At 43.5% G+C, this 20,220-nt stretch overlaps 1 protein-coding gene across 2 annotated transcripts in view; it reads right to left on the bottom strand.

The window, feature by feature from the left end:
• LOC144684607 (cytosolic arginine sensor for mTORC1 subunit 2) overlaps positions 1-20,220 on the bottom strand; it is a 192,168-nt gene that overhangs the window by 144,605 nt on the left and 27,343 nt on the right. Inside the window, exon 1 of one of the 2 annotated variants that reach the window (XM_078548613.1) lies at positions 99-767. The exons of the other annotated variant lie outside the window; for it this stretch is intronic. Within the exon in view, the coding sequence (XP_078404739.1) occupies positions 99-124 (26 nt within the window). The 5' untranslated portion in view covers positions 125-767. Of the gene's footprint in view, positions 1-98; positions 768-20,220 lie in introns of those variants that run through there. 2 annotated transcript variants of the gene reach the window in all.

Genomic DNA, 20,220 nt, shown 5'->3' with positions numbered 1-20,220 from the left:
GGGTCACCATTGACCAGAAACTGAACTGGACCAGCCATATAAATACTGTGGCTACATCAGCAGGTTAGAGGCTGTGAATCCTGTAGTGAGTAACTCACCTCCTGACTCTCCAAAGTCTGTTCATCACCTATAAGACAGAAGTCAAGAATGTTATGGAATACGCCCCATTTTGCCTGATTGAGTGCAGCTCCAACAACACTCGAAGAAGCTCGACACTACCCAGGATGAATCAGCCTGCTTGATCAGCACCCTATCCACCACCTTAAACATTTACTCCCTCCATCACGGGTGCACAGTGGCTTCAGTGTACCATTTACAAGATGCACTGGAGCAATGCACCAATGCTCCTTCGACAGCAACTTCCAAACCTGCAACCTCTACCACCTAGAAGGACAAAGGCAGCAGACACATGACTGCAAGTTCCCCTCCAAGTCACACACTATCCTGACTTGGAACTATATCACCATTCGTTTACCGTCATTGGGTCAAAATCCTGGCAATCCCTTTCTAATATCACTATGGTTGTACCTACACTAGATGATCCAGGGGAACAAAAAGGTGGCTCACCACCACCTTCAAGGGCAATTAGGAATGGGCAATAAATAGCGGTCTTGCCAGCGACACACATCCCATGAATTAATGTTTTAAAAATCAGTTGTAACTTGAAAAATACTTTCCCTGGTCACATCTAGGACAAAATTCTTTCACGTATTTGATTTTTTCAGTGTTAATAAGATGCAAGATTGGAACTTAGATATCGGTTTAGCTTGCCAGTTTAGTTGCAAATTATGGACAATGATATAGTGTGGATTCTCAAGGTGCTGTTTGACTTACTTTTGTTGAGTAATGTGCAAAGCTGTGTATTTGTTTGTCAAAGAATTCCAGAGGCCATTCTAAGAGGAAATGGTGTGGTGTGGCCCAGCACTGCTGCTGCCCTTTATTCCTGCCTTAGTGTCCAAATAAGCAGCAGGGGAAAGGCCTGCATATTTTTTTTTTCACATTTTGATATCTGACTGCAAGTCCAAAGTTTTGTTGAATAATGTCTTACACATGCAGCAGCAACAGCTGATGGCAGAGGCTGTGTTACACAGTACAGTAAGGCAGTTAAGGATGATGCTTCTCCTACACCTCAATTGTATAATGATGTCTTGATTTAGTCTTCAGGCATCACAGGAGTGAGGCAGGTGAATTGAGGAACATATTGCATTGCTGCAAAATGCATTTAATTTTCAAAATGATGCTCAAGTCCATGTTTGCCTCCTGTATCAAAAAAATAGTCAGTTTAACCTGGAAACTGTAACCAGCTAGCCACAGCTTCAGGCATTCTTTCCTCAGACATATCATTCCAGTTAGCTCCAAGTGCCTTTGAATTACAAGAAATGTCACTCAAACTGCAACAGCCAAGTCAAATTCCACAATATTCCCAAATTCCGTAATTTCCTCCAGTCAGACTTCATCGTTCGCATCCTATTCCACAATAAGCCCCATTCACTCATCACCACCGGTTTGAGCAATCTCCACCAAACCTCCAAAATGTTAATTTCAAATCTTTTTCCTTGTTTATAAACCACTCATAAAGAGTTCCCTTTTCACTCCAGCTTCACTCTCAGCTCACACCTCAGCTCTTCGAGTCTCCATTCCTGTCCATCTTCCATGACCCTGCTGGCCATCTCGGCCTTGCACTCTAGACTCCGATGCCAAACCCCAGCTTGCTCCAACTTTCCTCTCCAAAATGCCTTGGCAAAAGGCATCTCCCTGATCACAGCTTCATCCATCACCTCCCCGCCAACATTCACTTGTTCCTGTTCCACTCCTTTGTGAAGCTCCTCGGGGTTTATCGCAACATCAAAGTCAGTTGCTTGTTGACGTAGTCAGAATTTGGAAAAAATGTGCTGAAAAAAAAACTAAACTTAATCCACAAAAAGAGTAATTCTGCACTTGTGGTGCTAAATGATAAATAACCTTGGTCCTATATGCCAAGTTCTGGTAAAGTCCTGAGGTGCCGGCCTTTACACTACTCATATCATAACAACAAGCAGATGGTAAAGTGTGTGGTTCACTTTACTTGGGAGCTGCTGATCCCAACCAGCCTATAAGAGATAGGTGGAAGCAAAATTATTGTACACATTGAGGGACGGGTCATTTTTAAGTCAGTCACTCTGGCAAGCACTGCTGGAAACTGCAAGAGCCAATGAGGAGAGCATTAAATGGACACTTTCTCCTAATATTCTCATGGGCCCCTCTCATCATTGGCCTTCTCTATGTCCTGCATCAATCCCAAGGCGCAACACTCCCACTGCTACCAGACTTGACGATCAACAAGTTCATCACTCTTCAATGCGCATTTCACAATTGAAACATTCCACACAGGATGCAATTTCTGTTCTAACATACACTCACTGCAAAAAAATCCAAAGTGTATCTTATCCGGCCATTGTCTTATATCATGGCACAAGTCCATATTTCTTCTCGGTGATACTTCCATGGCTGGAGCCTGAAAGGTGGTTAGGAGCTGAGTGTCTATGAAGGTTCCCGTGATCAAAGTGGATCTCCATGTCTGAGCATGGCCTGGTAATGGGACTGCTTCAAGCTGCCACCCTTCTGCACAAGTAGGCTGTCAACTGGCTCTGCCTGCTTTCTAGTGCATGGAGTCATGGGAAGGATGGGGCACTGAAGAGGGGATGCTGTCACCATAGAGTTAACACCCTAGTCATTGACAGATTCAACCTGCTCCTGTTCTCCACCACTGTGTCACCATGTTTACTGAGCAAATTCCACAGTATCAGTGGCATTCCTGAAACCCCCATCAAGGGCCCTGTCCAGTCAGTCATGGTAGTCAGCTATTCTATCCAAGGAAGTGGCAAAATTGCAGGTAGCAGTCTGCGAATTTATTAAAAATGCAAAGAGTAGCATAACGGATTCTTCACGAGAGACTGAACCGCAGATGTCCTTGGAGCTGGCACTCACTCAAAGCTTCAATGCATACTTTTCAGGCAATATATGAGAATGCTATACATATGGGCTCAGCACAGGCATTATGGGCTGACTGGCCTCCCTTTGTACTGCATGATTCTTACTCTTCACACTGGCCAACATCCTGTTGAATGATCCTGGGCACATCAACTAGTGGCTCAAAGAATCTGTAGCATTCTGAAAATATCTTGTTAAACATTGAGCCCTGGAATTCAGGATCCCTGCCCTCACCAGCTGTGGATGAATGAGAGAGAACTTTCAGATATGTCTTGCCTCGCCTGAGCCATTTCCTCCTGCACCTGCTGATTTGTGCTCTGTGGATCATTCTGCTGCAGTGAAACTACCTAAACCCGCTGGGATGGATAGATGTGTGCTGTTGCTTTCAAGCTTGAGGTTTGGTGCCAGGGTGCATGACATAGTGACTTCTCCTGCCATACCTGTAGATAGAGAAAAAGGGAAAGCGGACAAAGGCTTAGCACCAAATCCTCTTTATAACTTGTTGACAAACAGCCTTTACCAAACCTGGTGTTTAATCTCAATTTTCATGCAAATGTGTGGCTAAATAGGGCAGCAAGTGAAGAAAGTGTTGGACAAGGTTGAAACTTGGGCCATGCTTCCGACTTCTGCTTCCCATTCCAAGGCCCATTGTGGGAGTTGAAGGGCCTGTTCCTCGAATAGAATCAGAGGATGCAAGTGGCCATACCTCCTCTCCCCCTTGTTGTGTGTAGCATCCTCCTGCAAAAGCAGAGGTATGTATTGATTAGCTCATCCTGAAGGCACGGAATCTACTTCTAAGTATTTTTAAGACAGAAATATAAAAGTGATTTTGGGTCCCTGCAAATCAGGTGGATTTGACAATGCAGCATTCAGCATATGCTGGAATGGGGGGAAAATTGGCCCCACCACCTCTCTCGCACCCCACATCATTTTATCTAACATCAAACCATGAATGAATCACGATATTCTGAGTATTAGGAAGACCAGAGCCATCATCAGTCCCCAAAATAAGTTGCACTCACTTGTCACAAAGTTCATTCTCTACCATAGCAACCTGTTCAGGCTCAGCCAGATCACAGATGGCCTTGGCACCTTGTTCAGTCCAATCCTGGCATCCTGTGCAACATTCAGAGTACTCATCTCCATAGTATCACTTGATGCCACCTCTTACTCAGTCTCTCTTACAGTGAAACTTTTCGGTCACCTTTAGACTTCATGATTTGAAAGTTCTCCTGGCCAGCCTTCCATTCTCCATGGTCAATAAACTCTAGCTTTTGCAGACTGCAGCAGCCCATTTCTTATCCTTTACTAAGTCCCACTGGCCAATTACTCTCTTCCTTGCTATCCTACATTGGTTCCCAGTTCCCCAATACTGTAGGTTAATCTTAAAATGCTTACCTTCATTTTCAAATTTCTCCACAGTTTTGCCCTGACTCATCTCTGCAATTTCCTCCATCTCTCCCCGCTATCTCCTCACCTTTCAAAGACTGTTTGATACCCATCTTTGCAACATAGTATATGGTCAACCCTCTTAGCCTGTCCAATGACTCAGCATCCATTTCCCTATGCAACTCCATTGTTAAGTGCCTTGGGACACTTTTTTATTTTAAAGAACAAGTTGTTATCATTGGTGGTTGTCCCGTGAGCCAAGAGCTGCTCGCAAGCTTTCTACGTACTTAATGAACTTTTCTCTCTACTGAATTCCTAGAACTCCAGCTATAAACTACCCTCAAATGCCTTGATTACAAAATACGAAATCCTAGAAGACAGCGGGAGTTGCCAAAAACATGTTGCAAGCTCATCTAAGCGATTTAGCAAAGCATCTCAAGTGAAAGTGCCAGCAAAACAGATTACTTCCAAATAGTTGGGAATCCAAATGATATGGACAACTGACTAGTCAACTGCTTAATTTGTTCAATTAATCTTGCTGACCAAATCAGAATATCTTAAGTTTTTGTGTTATTCAGCCTTCTGCCTGTCCTGTGTAAAATGTGCCCTAAAAACAATACAGGGCTTATCTCAGTCTGATGCCGAAGTATATCACAGAATCACAGTGCAGAAGAGGCCTTTCGGCCCATCGAGTCTGCACCGACACGTGAGAAACACCTGACCTACCTAACTAATCCCATTTACCAGCACTTGGCCCATAGCCTTGAATGTTATGACGTGTCAAGTGCCCATCCAGGTACTTTTTAAAGGATGTGAGGCAACCCGCCTCCACCACCCTCCCAGGCAGTGCATTCCAGACAACCACCACCCTCTGGGTAAAAAAGTTTTTCCTCACATCCCCCCTAAACCTCCCACCCCTCACCTTGAACTTATGCTCCCTTGTGACTGACCCTTCAACTAAGGGGAACAGCTGCTCCCTATCCACCCTGTCCATGCCCCTCATAATCTTGTACACCTCGATCAGGTCGCCCCTCAGTCTTCTCTGCTCCAACGAAAACAACCCAAGTCTATCCAACCTCTCTTCATAACTTAAATGTTTCATCCCAGGCAACATCCTGGTGAATCTCCTCTGCACCCCCTCCAGTGCAATCACATCCTTCCTATAATGTGGCGACCAGAACTGCACACAGTACTCCAGCTGTGGCCTCACCAAGGTTCTATACAACTCCAACATGACCTCCCTACTTTTGTAATCTATGCCTCGATTGATAAAGGCAAGTGTCCCATATACCTTTTTCACCACCCCACTAATATGCCCTTCCACCTTCAGAGATCTATGGACACACACGCCAAGGTCCCTTTGTTCCTCAGAACTTCCTAGTGCCATGCCGTTTATTGAATACTTCCTTGTCAAATTACTCCTTCCAAAGTGTATCACCTCACACTTTTCAGGCTTAAATTCCATCTGCCACTTATCTGCCCATTTGACCATCCCTTCTATATCTTCCTGTAGCCCAAGACACTCAACTTCACTGTTAACTACCCGGCCAATCTTTGTGTCATCTGTAAACTTACTAATCATACCCCCCACATAGTCATCTGTGTTGTTTAAATAAATGACAAATAATAGGGGACCGAGCACAGATCCCTGTGGTACGCCACTGGACACTGGCTTCCAGTCACTAAAGCATCCTTCTGTCATCACACTCTGCCTCATACAACTAAGCCAATTTTGAATCCACCTTATCAAATTACCCTGTATCCCATTTGCCTTTGCCTTCTTTATAAGTCTCCCATGTGGGACCATGTCAAAGGCTTTGCTGAAATCCATATAAACTACATCAACTACACTACCCTCATCTACAGACCTGGTCACCTCCTCAAAAAATTCAATCAAATTTGTTAGGCATGACCTCCCTCTGACAAAGCCATGTTGACTATCCCTGATCAAACCTTGCCTCTCCAAGTGGAGATAGATACTCTCCTTCAGAAATTTCTCCAATAGTTTCCCTAGCACTGACGTGAGACTCGCTGGCCTGTAGTTCCCTGGCTTATCTCTACAACCCTTCTTAAATTGCGGAACCACATTAGCTGTCCTCCAGTCCTCTGGCACCTCCCCCGTAGCCAGAGAGGAATTAAAAATTTGGGTCAGAGCCCCTGCGATCTCCTCCCTTGCCTCCCTCAGCAGTCTGGGGCATAAATCATCTGGACCTGGAGATTTTTCCACTTTTAAGCCTGCCAACACCTCCAATACCTTGTCACTCCCTATATCAATTTGCTTAAGAACCTCGCAGTCTCTCTCCCCGAGTTCGATACCTTCATCCTCATTCTCTTGGGTGAAGACGGATGTGAAGTATTCATTCAACACTCTAGCGATATCCTCTGGCTCCACCCATAGATTGCCCCCTTGGTCCCTAATGGGCCCTACTCTTTCCCTGGTTATCCTCTTCCCATTGATATACTTGTAGAATATCTTGGGATTTTCCCTACTTTTACCAGCCAGAGCTTTCTCATATCCCCTCTTTGCTCTCCTAATTGCTTTCTTAAGCCCCACCTTGCACTGTCTGTACTCCATTAATACCTCTGCTGATTTGCTTCCCTTGTACCTGCTAAAAGCCTCGCTTTTCCTTCTCATTGTATCCTGAATATCTCTGGTCATCCATGGTTCTCTGGGCTTGTTACTCCTTCCTATCACCCTGGAGGGAACATGTTGAGCCTGTACCCTCCCCATTTCCTTTTTGAACACCGCCCAACTGTTCCTCTGTAGATTTCCCCACAAGTAACTGTTCCCAGTCTACGTTGGCCAGATCCTGCCTTATTTTACTAAAATCCACTCTCCCCCAATCCAAAACTATTTTTTGCAACTTGTCAATTTCTTTGTCCATAACAAACTTAAACTGTACCATGTTGTGGTCGCTATCACTAAAATGCTCACCCACCACCACCTCAGCCACCTGTCCGGCTTCATTCCCCAGAATTAGGTCCAGCAATGCACCGTCCCTTGTTGGACCCTCTACGTATTGACCTACAAAGTTCTCCTGTACACATTTCAAGAAATCCACTCCATCCAAGCCCTTAACACTATGTCTATCCCAATTAATGTTGGGAAAGTTGAAATCACCTAATATAATTACCCTATTGTTATTGTTTTTATACACCTCCACAAATTGTGCACATATTTGCTCCTCAATTTCCCGCTGACTATCTGGGGGTCTATAATAAACACCTAATAATGTGGTTGCCCCTTTTTTATTCCTAAGCTCTACCCACAAAGCTTCATTTGATGCCCCCTCCAAGATAACATCTCTCCTTACTGCAGTGACAGACTCTTTAACTAATAATGCAACGCCTCCTCCTCTTTTACCCCCTCCCCTGTCTCGTCTGAAGATTCAATATCCCGGAATGTTGAGCTGCCAATCCTGCCCTTCCCTCAACCACGTCTCAGTGATGGCTACTATATCACAATTCCACATGTCAATCCTCACCCTTAATTCATCCATATGCTGTATGATGCAACATCAGTTCTGAGTTGTTCCCTACAGTGGAGTTCTTTAACTGTCATGATCAGTATGAAATCATTGTTGTAATGTAAGAAATAACCAGGTATAAATCAGGAGCGTGATGGAATATTATCCATTTGCCTGGATGGGTGCAGCTGCAACACTCGAAGTTTGACACCATCCAGGACAAACCAACCTGCTTGATCAGCACCCCACGCACTAGTGTAAATATCCGCTCATTCCACTAACTCTGTACCACGGTTGCATTGTATACTATCCACAGGATGAATGCAGCCACCCACTTCTTCACTGAATTAAAATCCCAGATCTCTCTACCTAACCACATTGTGGACACACCTTCACCACATGAACTGAATCAGTTCAAGGTAATTACTCACCACTACCTTCTCAGGGATAAATAAGGATGGGTATTAAATACTAGCCTTGCCAGTGACACCCACATAGCAAAGAATAATGATTAAAAATCGGGGTATTGGGTGAATTTGTGTTTATCAATGTAAACAATTTGAATGCTGGGAATTGGAAATGTCTGTACTGTTTACACCTCCTGCCAAATCTATTTTAGCATTGGTTACAACTCCTTCTCCTCAGCATCAACAATGTGTCAAGACTCAAGCCCCAGAAGAACAAAAACTATCCCATCAGCGTGACTTTTAATTTCCCATATTAGCCCATCTTTGGGGCCTCTCAGAGTGAAAATGCTCCTTTGGGCTGTGGAGCTGTGTCAACTTTAGAAACTTGAACAAGAGCTTCCTAAACTCAATTTGCTGGGGGGAAAGATGGGGATTCAGTCTCAGCTGCATTAAAGTCCAGGTCCCAGAAATGGGACCCTCTTCTAACCCTCTATGGAACCATATTTCTCTCGAGCTTCTTTTTGCACCATGTACTAGAAGCAATGTGATGGGTGCACAGCACAGTGCAAATGCTGGCAACACTCACTCCTTCACCACAGTACAAGCATTGTGAGTGGGCAGCACTGCATTGAAAAAATCATGCGGCAGTGCTCAGTAAACAACAAAACCTGTTCTTCTAATCCCCTCCCCCAAAATCAGTTTTAAGAGGATTTTCAGCAAGAGCAGAAGCTGCGGCTGCTACCTCCCAATTAAACATGCGATGGTTTCCCACAAATCTCCCTAAGATTTGGGCTTAAAAAATTGTAAATAAAATGTAAAGCTCGGTCACCAAATTGATCCTGTGTCCTTCCTCAGAGAGGGATATACTGACTCAAAGAGTCAACTGGTTAAGAGCATGTCCACCAGCAACAGAATCCGCAATACAGTAATTAGACCACAAAGTATTAAATGACATGGTTCATTAAAAAATACCATAGACAAATGAAAGCAAATAAGGTTAACCGAGCACTGTAGCTCTTTCAAGCTGTTTGTTCTCACCACATTGAATGGCTGCTTTACAAACTAATGAGGTTTATGCTGCCAAAGGAATGCTCGTGAGCACAAACAGCTTGTATTCACAGTCAGCGCTTTCAAGAGTCGCTGTTTTACATCCCAAGTTTATACAGAAAACAACACTTAAAATAGGCTTTTGTTGCATTATTCTCAACTTTCAATACTAGCCAAAACTTTTTGTTTTGCTGAACATGCATTAAATGACTAATGTCATATCAATGATCCTTTTAAGATGCAAGCCTCAACCTGGAGGTTTTAAATTTAAGTAAAAACAAAACACAATGGAGGAAACATCTTGAACTTGCATTTAGTTTTAGCTCAGGTACACGTGTATTGATAAGAATGGCCCTTTCAAATCCTGTCTCATTTCTAAACTGCTGGCACTCACACTTACAAAAAAAAAACCCAGCTTTTTTAATCAAGCTCCAAACGCTATTTAAAATTATTTGTAGTTTAGGGTATATAGCAGGCAGCTGTGGAAGACGGAAATCATTCTGAGATAACCTGACCTCACATTCAGGTTGCTTAGGACATTCTTGAGGCAGCAATGAACACTTCCACTGGCCATGACCACCTGTCATATATTCAAATCTATACAGCTCAAGTACTCTGAAATCAAAACATTCTCCATACTATGCTTTATATTTAAGTGTTTTCTTTCTGTTCCCCGATATAAATACCAGGATTATGCCAAGTAAAGAGGTCTGACACATGGCATTGCAAAACCCCTTGAAACAGTCCCAGCTCTAGTGCGTGGTGTTGCTATGGCAACATTATAGACCCCAAGTACTTCTGAAAACCATTATATTCAACGGTTGTTGTTCCAGACTTATTGGGCCATTTTCCAGTCATAATGTGGAAATAGATGTGCTGCAGCTCTTTGCCAGGTTTGTGTCTGGTGGGCGGGGAGGGGAGAGGAGTGGGGAGGGTGCAGGACATAAAAGTCTGAGAAATTGGATTCCTCACCCAAACCTCCAACTCACCCTTTTCTGATTTTAACCCAGGCCAGAATGTGAGTGGGCAGCCAGAAGAGTTGGAACTTTAAATAGGATAATGAGGCTGTGAGCCTCGTTATCATTCAGTTTTTCAGCTTTACCTCATGGCGACTGGGTTTGTCGGATGTGGAGCGATCTGGCAAATTCATCAAGACAAGAACTAGGTAGGTTCCAGAGGTAAAACTCTTGAATCCCAATCCTCTCCAACTGTAGCAACTCCTCTGTTTCAACTATCTATCCATGCTGCTATCTTTTCTCATCAGACATCTTACTGAACTTAAAGTCTATATAAACATCCACTGCATTCCAGTTATCTATCCAATTAGACATCTTTTTAAAAAATCTCAAGATGTGTCAACATGACTTGCCTTCGGTAAAACAGGGCTGACTTTCCTTATTAACGCATGCAATTACAAATATCCTGGTCACGGATTATTGTGCAACATTCAGCACCATTCACGATGACTCAGATACTGAACCAGTCCATGTCAAATGCAGCAAGACCTGAGCAACATTCAGGTATGGGCTGATAAGTGGCAAATAACATTCATGCCACACAAAGTGTCAGGCAATGATCATCTCCAACAAGAGAGAATATAACCATCGCCCCTTGACATTCAATGGCATTACCATCGCTGAATCCCCCACTATCAACATCCTGGGGGTTACCATTGACCAGAAACTGAACTGGAACAACCATATAGATACTCTGGCTACAAGAGCAGTTAGAGACTGGGAATTCTGAGGTGAGAAACTCACCTACTGACTCCCCAAAGTCTGTCCACCATCTACAAAGCACAAGTCAGGAGTGCGATGGAATACCCTCCACTTGCCTGGATGACTGAAGTTCCAACAACATCGACTGCAACAGTCCAAAAAGGCCACCTTCTCAAAGGCAATTAGAGGTGGTCAACAAATGCGGGCCTTACCAGTAATGCCCACACCCTGTGAATAAATAACAAAAAACCTTCAATCTGATCTTGAATTATGAATGCTCAGAGTTTGACCAGAACTAACTGTAGGTTGTCTAGTCCATTCTTCTCCCTCTTCTTGAACAAAGGTTATAAAGGCCTTTTCTTGTGCTCATTAACTAAAGGCAAACAGTTTGATGTACAGGAGGTTTGTGGCCCATCTGATGAATACCAACAACAGTATTATGGTACTGGTAAACCTTATCGCATTGCTAGGTATCCATCGTTGTGGATTATCCCAACACTCCATGGGTGATTTTGGTGCACGGAATAGATCAGTTCCCAGGAAGGAAAATTACCTCAGCGTTCAAGTCACCGGATCTCCTGACTTTTACGGATTTATTTATGAATGGTACTAATGCTAAATTTGGAGAGGACAGAATGTAAGAGGTGTTTGTAGTAACTTATACCTCTTGTGTGTACTGCCAGGCCATTGTTAGAATGCATCTGGCAAGAACACCATTCCAAAGTTTGCTTTGCCGTGTTACCCCTTCCCCTTGCCCACTGCCAAGTGCATGAAATGTGGTCTCCTGTGCCTGTGGCTTTCATGCCTTCAAGGCACTATTTATTAGATGGCCTTGTGCCTAAGAGAGCCTTTAATTTTGTTTGTATGTCACCAGGCAACAGAGGTAAACAGTGAAGCAATCTGAAGGTATTTCAATCGCATCCTTGTTCGCAAATATAATTAGATTTTAAACATTTGAAATTTATCCCACTTTGAACATTATAGGAGGCAGAATAACATTCTGGAATTATAATGGTTACCAACAAAATAATGTACTGTACTGAGCAACTGGCATTTCGACAGGTCAATCTGAGGAACAATCAAAAGGTACAGCAGAGTGAGGATTAAAGTTCCACCAATTATCATCTTTGAGAATTTCTGGTTTTATAAATTATAGTTAGGGGCTGAGCAATAACCATAAACTCTTTTTGAGTTGCAACAAGCTGAAGGAATATTTGACAGGAGCCATGTCACATGATTAGGGTATCTTGTAAGGATATCTGCAATCAGCTCTGAACACAATGTTAATCCCTGAATCAACACCTTAAAAAAATCTGGCCATTTGCCAAGATTTCCCCGTCAGCGATTTGGGGGCGGGGCCCGCTCGCCGACAGGAAAATGACACGTGATGATGTTGGAAGGAACCCCCGACGTCATCCCGGTCCATTTAAATATTGAGGAAGGCGGGCGGACAGTGAAATCAGCTGTCCGCCCGCCGACCTGTCAATGGCCAATTAAGGCCATTGACAGGATAATTAAGATTGTTAAAGACCCTGCCCGTCCAACCTTAAGGTTGACAGGCAGGCCAGGGATGAGGTTTCATGTCCATTTTTAAAAAGTTTCATAAAGTTAATGTGTTTCTTATTAACATGTCCCATCTCGTGTGACATTGTCACATGAGGGGGACATGTTAATCATTTTAATATTTTTCTGTTTTTGGTGTTTTTTTTGTCAGTAATTTCCCTGAGATAGCATTTAGTCTCAGGGAGCAGTGCGCTCTTTCGCGCACACGCGCAAAAGAGTGCACTTTGACAGGTGGGGATTCCCTCCCCCCCTGCACAGAAAGCGCATAGCACTTCCTGTCAGGCAAGCCGCTGGGCGGCCCTTAATTGGCCCGCCCACTTAAAATGGCGGCGGCCCCCATTTTGTCTGCCTGCCGCCAACCCAGTGGGGCCCGCACGCCCACCAAGGGCAAAATTCTGCCCATTATCTCATTGCTCTTTATGGGAGTTTGCTGTGCGCAAATTGGCTGCCACATTTCCTACATTACAACGGTGACCACGCTTCAAAAAAGGAAATGCTTTGATAACTGTAAAGTGCTCCTGAGGCAACCTGATGAGGTGCTACATAAATGTAAAGCTTTCTTTCTTCTTCCTTTCTTTGGACACAATTGAGCCAATCAGAAAACACTAGCCCGGCATTATTCAGAGGGGGCAACCCAACATGACTTGACATTTCTGATTTGGATCTGAAGACAGGTCAGCACCTCTTTGTATGTGTTGTGTTCTGGCTGCTTGGAGAAACATGTTAGCACAATTCAAGTCACTTCCACTTTAATCATGTACTGTTAGCCAATCATGAGAGTGCACTTAAAGTCATAGGAGAAGGGAATTGTTTACCCACTGGACTATCAACGGATCCATGGCGGTCAGTGGTACACGAAGAGGGAAAATAATGCTGTGAAATTTTAAAAATCATCCTATGGTTCCTACGTTTCTCCAGTTCCATTTCTTAGGGGTCCTTGCTAAAAGCACCGCTGTAGTAACACATTAAGCTTTATCTTTATATCCAAGCTCTTTAAAAGAACATGGTCGTAGACATTATGGAGGTCTTGCAAGCATACATATCCTTCTGACAGCTTCAGAATTTCAGGAACAGAGGAACTGTTGTGTCGGTGGAATCGCCAGGCCCTTCCTTTTTTTCCCCCAGTTGACCTGTCTTGTCTCTGCTCACTTGGTGTCCATGACCGATGGTCCATGTGGTATATCAGGTCAGGGCGGGATGGTGAAAATTATCACCGGCTCCTGCTTCTCCATTTTAATAATTTAATAAAGCCCAGAAAAAACAGCGTTGATGATATCCCAACCGGTATAGGTTTTTAAAAAATTATTTTCTATGAAAAGCCTGAAGCCATGTTTCAATGGGCTCCAGCATAGGAATATCGGAAACAGCAGTAAGAAATCAGCAGGGGGCCGGTGGGAGGTTGGGGTGGGGTGGGAGGTTGAGGGCTGCAGGATGAGAATCTGTTTACTTCTGTTCAAAACTGAGTTTGACCTGAAATTTGTTACTGGCCCACACGGCTCTTCCTTCAGTTGGTGGCAGTGATAGGCCAGCACTTCCCAAACTTTTTCCCAATGTGACCCCATTTTAATGCCTCAGACTTTGTGTAACACCAGAGTGAAAACTGTGAGGGTTGAGGCGAAGTGAGTGGTGGTTAAAAGGGGTTGGGTGGGTGCGGGGTTTGGTGTGGAGGGGAGTTGTTAAGAGAGTTGTTAAGCTGGGGGAGGGCAGGGGGTGGGGGGGGGGGGGGGGGGGACAGTTGTTGAGCAGAGGAGTGGAGGGAGTTTAAAATCGCTGGGATAGCCCTCAAAAGAGTGAAGATTCACCTTTTTGCAGGCTGTGGTTGTAGCAGTGGCAGCAATCAGCCCTCAGAGAGCAGATGATTAAACCACTCCCACTGACAGACAAAAAAACGAAGACTTAAAGGGGCCTCACAGCTGTCAAAACTTAGTCCAAGCTGCACTGTCACCACTGCTGCCTCAGAGCTCGCAACCCCAAAATTTCGTCCCTCGGGTCATGACCCACAGTTTGGGAACCCTTGCCTTAGGAATTAATAAATACCACAACATGATTGATTCCAATTCTTTATAGATTAATAATTCCCTTAACACTAATATTCAGAGATAGAAGAGGCAGACAGCAAGCCATTTTCTGACCAGCAAAAAAGTCTACTAGGTACATACATGCCAAATGTCTACATTTAACACACACATCCATGGTTCAGACTCACTGGTATTGGATGGTAGCACGAAATGGGCGATACAAATCTGCTGTTTTATTTTCCATTGACTTCTATCAGGCAGGATGTAAAACAAGTGACTGGTTCCTTATTGTGGGTGCAACCATTGAAGAGCAAGTTCACATCCATCTATAAATAATAACGAGGGGATAAAGAGGTGGAGAGGAGGGTTGGGAAAGGTGTGCAGAAGGTAAAAGTCAAAAGTGAAGGGAGAAATGGTTACATGTTAATGGCATTTAAGTCAATTATGGCAATGAAAATACAAATCAGGAGAGATTTAAAAGGGGCTGCCGATTCACTATCACCTTCCACAAAGTCAAAACCTACCCCAGTCATTCTTTCCTGGCCTGCAGTCCTCAGTCTTCATAAATTCCAATTCATTCAAAACACTGCTGCCTGTATCCTATCCTTCCCAAGTCCCGATTACCCAACGCCACTCTTCTCACTGACCTATATTAACTTACACTCCCCACAACGCTTCAAATTTAAAATTCTTGTCCTTGTTTTCAAATCCATTCATGGCCATGTCATTCCCTACCTCAGTAATCTCCTCCAATTCCACAGCCAATCCCAAATTTTAAAAAACCCCATGAAATCTGCTAGATTGGCATAAAACTCCAAATGGTTTACTGGGTACTGATGTCATTCAGAGACAGGAACCCACCATCCCTGGCCCCCACACCATTCCAGTTGCACACGTCGTGGTTGCTTTCTGAAGTTGTCTAGCAGGTCACTCAGTAGTGAAAACAAATCATTGTAGGAAATGACCACATTCCAAAAACAAATGAAAAGAAAAAGGATAATTGTCCCAAGATTTCTACAGTGCTATCATGCAGTTTGAAGACCAGAAATTGTATAGGTAAAACAAAGAACTGCCAAATAATCCATAAAATGAAAGCATCCTAACAGTAATATATGCTCCAACAAAATATTCATCACATAGTTCCTTTCACAAGTTTCTTTCATATTTTTCTCTTCCTCCATGCAAGGTGCCAACTCATATTGAGGTAATCTTCCACAGACGCCAGCATCACTGTGCTATCTTGTCCAAATGGCTGTTCTTCATGTAGACACCTAAATAGTGAGTGTGCAAGGCATCATAGCTGAGTGTGAACCTGCTTACATACAAGTTCCATGCATTTGAACAAGGATAGAGATTAGAAGCTGGCACTGATAATTTCCCCAGGAGGAGGAGTGGATAGGGGTGCTCCTAATTAAACAATTGCTGGGTCCCTATGACATGAAAAGAAATCCAACACTATGTTCAAAACTTCATTCGTATTGCTATTTTTTTTAATGGACTTTCTGCTGAACCAAAAAGGATGGCTGCCACAAGTCACATGATAACAAGATTGGCCCCTTGTTCTGGAAGCTACCAACAGGAGGTACAAGAACAAAATAATTTCTCTCTCAGTCTGTGGAATCTCAAGCGTCATTATACAGACACCTTGTAATCAACGAAAGCAGAGGAAGTGCAGATGAGCTAGCTTCCCAACCTGAACTATCACAAAAGAGAGATCAAAACTTGTTATACTGGAAGAGATTTTAATAGCCACCTTGTCACTCTCCTAAGGGGGAACAATGAAATTCTGGCCAGAAGCACAGAAACTGATTATCAAGCTGCAATTAACTATTAATGGGCCATGTCACATGACCCAAGCCTCTGGCCTTTTGAACAGTTTTAACATTACATCTTTGGCCTCACAGACACACTGCAGTTTTAAAACCAACTAGAAGGGACTCCAACTGACCGGCTGAGCAAGCAGTCAATGACCATCTCTCAACTCCACAAAGCTTGCTTGATTTTAAAAGTCTCTATTCAATGCCTGCTGAGCGGTCTAAGCACAGAAAGCCCATCGTGTTGAAGTGTCATTTGTTTCAAGGATTTTCGTGTTGTTGTCTCCAGCCAGAAACTCATCGGGACTGAACTTTGCCACGAAGGAAACACCCTTTGGACTTTGACTTCTCGGACTCTGGAAATCACATCAACTAATATTCATTTCTGTGGTTCCTGCACTGTTATTATCCATAGTTGTAAAACTTTATTTTCTATGCCGTCCCTCCACCCATTACTGTGTGTGTATTGGTGTGTGACATTGCGAACACTCCTCCCCAAGTTTTGAATATGAAATAAAGCAACATTCTGAGTTAGTCATAACACGGGTTTGCTGCGAGTTATTGGTAAATTGGATCGTACTTACCGAGGGTTTGGGAAAAGATGCCACAGCATACTTTAAAAATAGTTTAAAATACCTTCTGCTTACGTACTGTTTATGAGAGGAAAAAAGTACAGTTCGCCTGCCTCTTTCCTGTACATAACACAATCATTTGTGTCATTTATCCTGGGCCTCCACCTGAGTTATGCTGGGAAGCCAGGAGAATCTTGGAAGCTTTGCCGATTTTCCCCTTCTTTAACCCGGCACATCTCTGCCAGTCACATCACCCATTAACCACCTCTCTAGAAAAGATCAGCTCACTCAGGACAGGGCTGGGAATAAAGCCAATACATTACAGACTCTGCTGAGTCAGTTCCATGGAGAATTAACTGAGTCACTGGACAGAGACTTTCTTTCTCAAAATATCAGTATTTACAGTGTTATCGAACACAACATCTTACATTTTGGCACTTGCACCTTTTCAGATTCATAAATAACCTTGCTACAGACACAGCGCTAGAGTTATCTACAAATAGCTTAGTTATTTTCTTCTGCCAAAAACAGCAATGCAGCATGAAAATCACAATGTTCCCAATTACTATTAATGCAGTGAATCCTTCCAGAAATGTAATCTTTTTAATTCATGCTTAATATGGCTTTGTGGTATTTTAATATTTCTGTTTTCTTTAAACTTCCCATATTCTTTAGAACTTAAGAGTGATGGTGAAGCAAAGTATATTCATTTTGAGTATTCCCTGATATATGTTTCTTCAAGAACATCCTTGTTCCTTGATTTTTCTACCTGAAAATCATAAATTTTACCAGTTGCCTATAGCCAGGAAACTTCAGCTATTACAGGACACCCTTTCGCCCACTGGTAATCTTTATGCACTTCAATCTCAATTTGCTTACAAAACTGAGTCCCTTTTGATGTCACAGTCAGCTGTAGAGCCATAGATTTCACCACACTCAGAACTCCTACCTCCCAGATGATGTCCCTGATGTCAATCCAGTATTCTTCTAACAGCTCACACAATAGCACAGAAAATCTGTAATTACATTCCACCACTGTAACCATGGCAGGAGCTTTGGCCACTAGCCTCAGTTAGCATCTGAACTCCTGAGGGCAGTGGATGAGTGCACATGCCAATAGCAGAGCAGCTTGGATGCCCAGGGGAGAGGACGATGGGGGAGGATTCGCAGAGAAGGCCAGTTGCTGGGAGAAGCACCTGCAACTATGGATAAGGAAGCCTTCTAAAAAAAAAATCTTGGCCCGATTTCCAGAAAGCACAGGAACCTTCTGGCAGCTCATCTCAGTGTGGCTTGATGACTTAAGGAAACTGGGCTTTCATTTGGCATCATCAACAAGGCTGTAGGCTTATTATGTAAACAGGTTGATGGTGGGGCAGGATTCAATGCTACAGCGGGAGGGTCAGCATAAGTCAAAGAGACAGTGGGCCTCAAATCCAACAGGATGTGGTCCTGAAATGTACAGAATGTGCCTGCTTTATGCACATTATACCCTTGGGGGAGGGGGAAGGCAGGGTCGGTGGGGCAACAGAGACAGGGGGGCAACAGGGGGGAGGGTGGGGTGGTCAACTGAGGCACAACTGGCAGGAATTTTGTCAGCTAATATCATTCTCCAATTCCTACCTCTTAGCCCAATGTTCCCAGCAGTGGATCCAGGTGCAAAATGCCATGAGACCCCAGACCCCAAAAAAGCCAAAACGCTGGAAATCTGGCATAAAGTGATCTCAATCCAAATCCCACCCCTGCCAAATCCCACCTACCCGGATAACAATCCCAAATGAAGCCAAAACCTTTAGCGAAACTTAGCCAATTGCCAACTGGTGATTTTTGAATGACTGGCTGGCCTTCTGTTCAGGAGTCACAAACAGATGTATTTGCAGCACAAAGCTGCCGTTTATAATTGAACCGATGGCTTAAGAACTGCCTGCCAAGGATACATACGGAAAATCTGGGCACCTGCTGCCTATAGTGTCCCAGTGCGCCCCCAGTTTTTCAATAGGCAATCACAGCAGCTCAAAGAAAAGTTGCCCCTGAGATTAAAAGTAAAAACAATGACCTTTGGGAATCTGAAATAAAAACAGAAAATGCCAGCAAGTGAATCGGGGTCTGAGGCCAACATTTGAAATCAAGGCCCTTCGGCCAATTCTGATGATGGGTCTCAAACAGAATAGTGACCTTTGTAGGTGCCGAATGGATCTTTTGTGCGGTTTGCAGAATTTTTCCAAGATTTATCATTTTGTTGGAAGCAGGGTCTGTACCACCTGCTCATATGGCCACTTATAAAGTCGAATGGCAAGAAACAAAAGTAAATGGAGCCTCCCCCTAAATTAAGCATCAGCTGCTTGGTAATGTGGTCACTTTCCAGGCATGTCCAGAGCATTAACATTTCACACTGATCATCAGCATGCCTTCAGCAACTGGAACTGAATGGAATCTCCTAGAGGGGCAGTTAGGTGCCACAATCCTCCATTTACAAAGAATGTCCTTTATTCTGGAGCTTGCTGGTAGGAAGTATCAGGTTATGTAATTGATTTTTTTTTTAAAAACTGTGGGAGAAGAAGATTTTCTGGAATGTAAGTGGTTTCATCCCATTCACGCTTTTCACTTGCGGCCACTTGGTAGCTTATGACAATAACAGAAGCTGTGCCACATGCTGTGAAGGAGTGTGTGAAATGAGGGGTGTAACTGTACACAGTAAAATACGTAATCTGAACAAAACCCTATTCATTTCAGTTGGAATTCAGAGAACGTGTAAACAGAGAATGACTTTGGATTTTCAATTTCAATTCGCTTAACTCTTTTTGAGTACTGCATTGAAAGACCTGTTGATTTCTCCAAATACACACATTTTCTTCACAGGTACTGAAACAATTCTCTGTAAATTTGCACAGCGCAGCACACAGCAGAATTGAATAAACATTTAGCACCGGAGGGATGAGATCGTTTTGAAAACTGCAATGGCAAATAGCCTACAAGGTCAAGACCACCCAGCGTGTTTCAATTTCTCATGTTCTGCCATGTCATGAACACTTCCCCAGGAACGTGCAACAATTACAGCTCTGGCATCTTTTTAATATTAACTTTGGTGTTTCTTTTATCTTGATTATTGGTCTCTTGGCTCTTCGCTCCTCTGCAACTCCTCTCCCCCTATCCCCCCCATCTTCTTCATTGCTGCCTTCCCCACATCTCCCACTTTCATTTTTGCTACGGGCTCTTTGATCCATGGCAGGCATCCGGTTACAAAGTCTCAGTTAACTT

This window comes from Cetorhinus maximus, chromosome 9, assembly GCF_964194155.1.
Source record: "Cetorhinus maximus chromosome 9, sCetMax3.hap1.1, whole genome shotgun sequence".
Lineage (NCBI taxonomy): Eukaryota > Metazoa > Chordata > Chondrichthyes > Lamniformes > Cetorhinidae > Cetorhinus > Cetorhinus maximus.
This window is presented reverse-complemented; position numbering and strand designations above follow the sequence as displayed.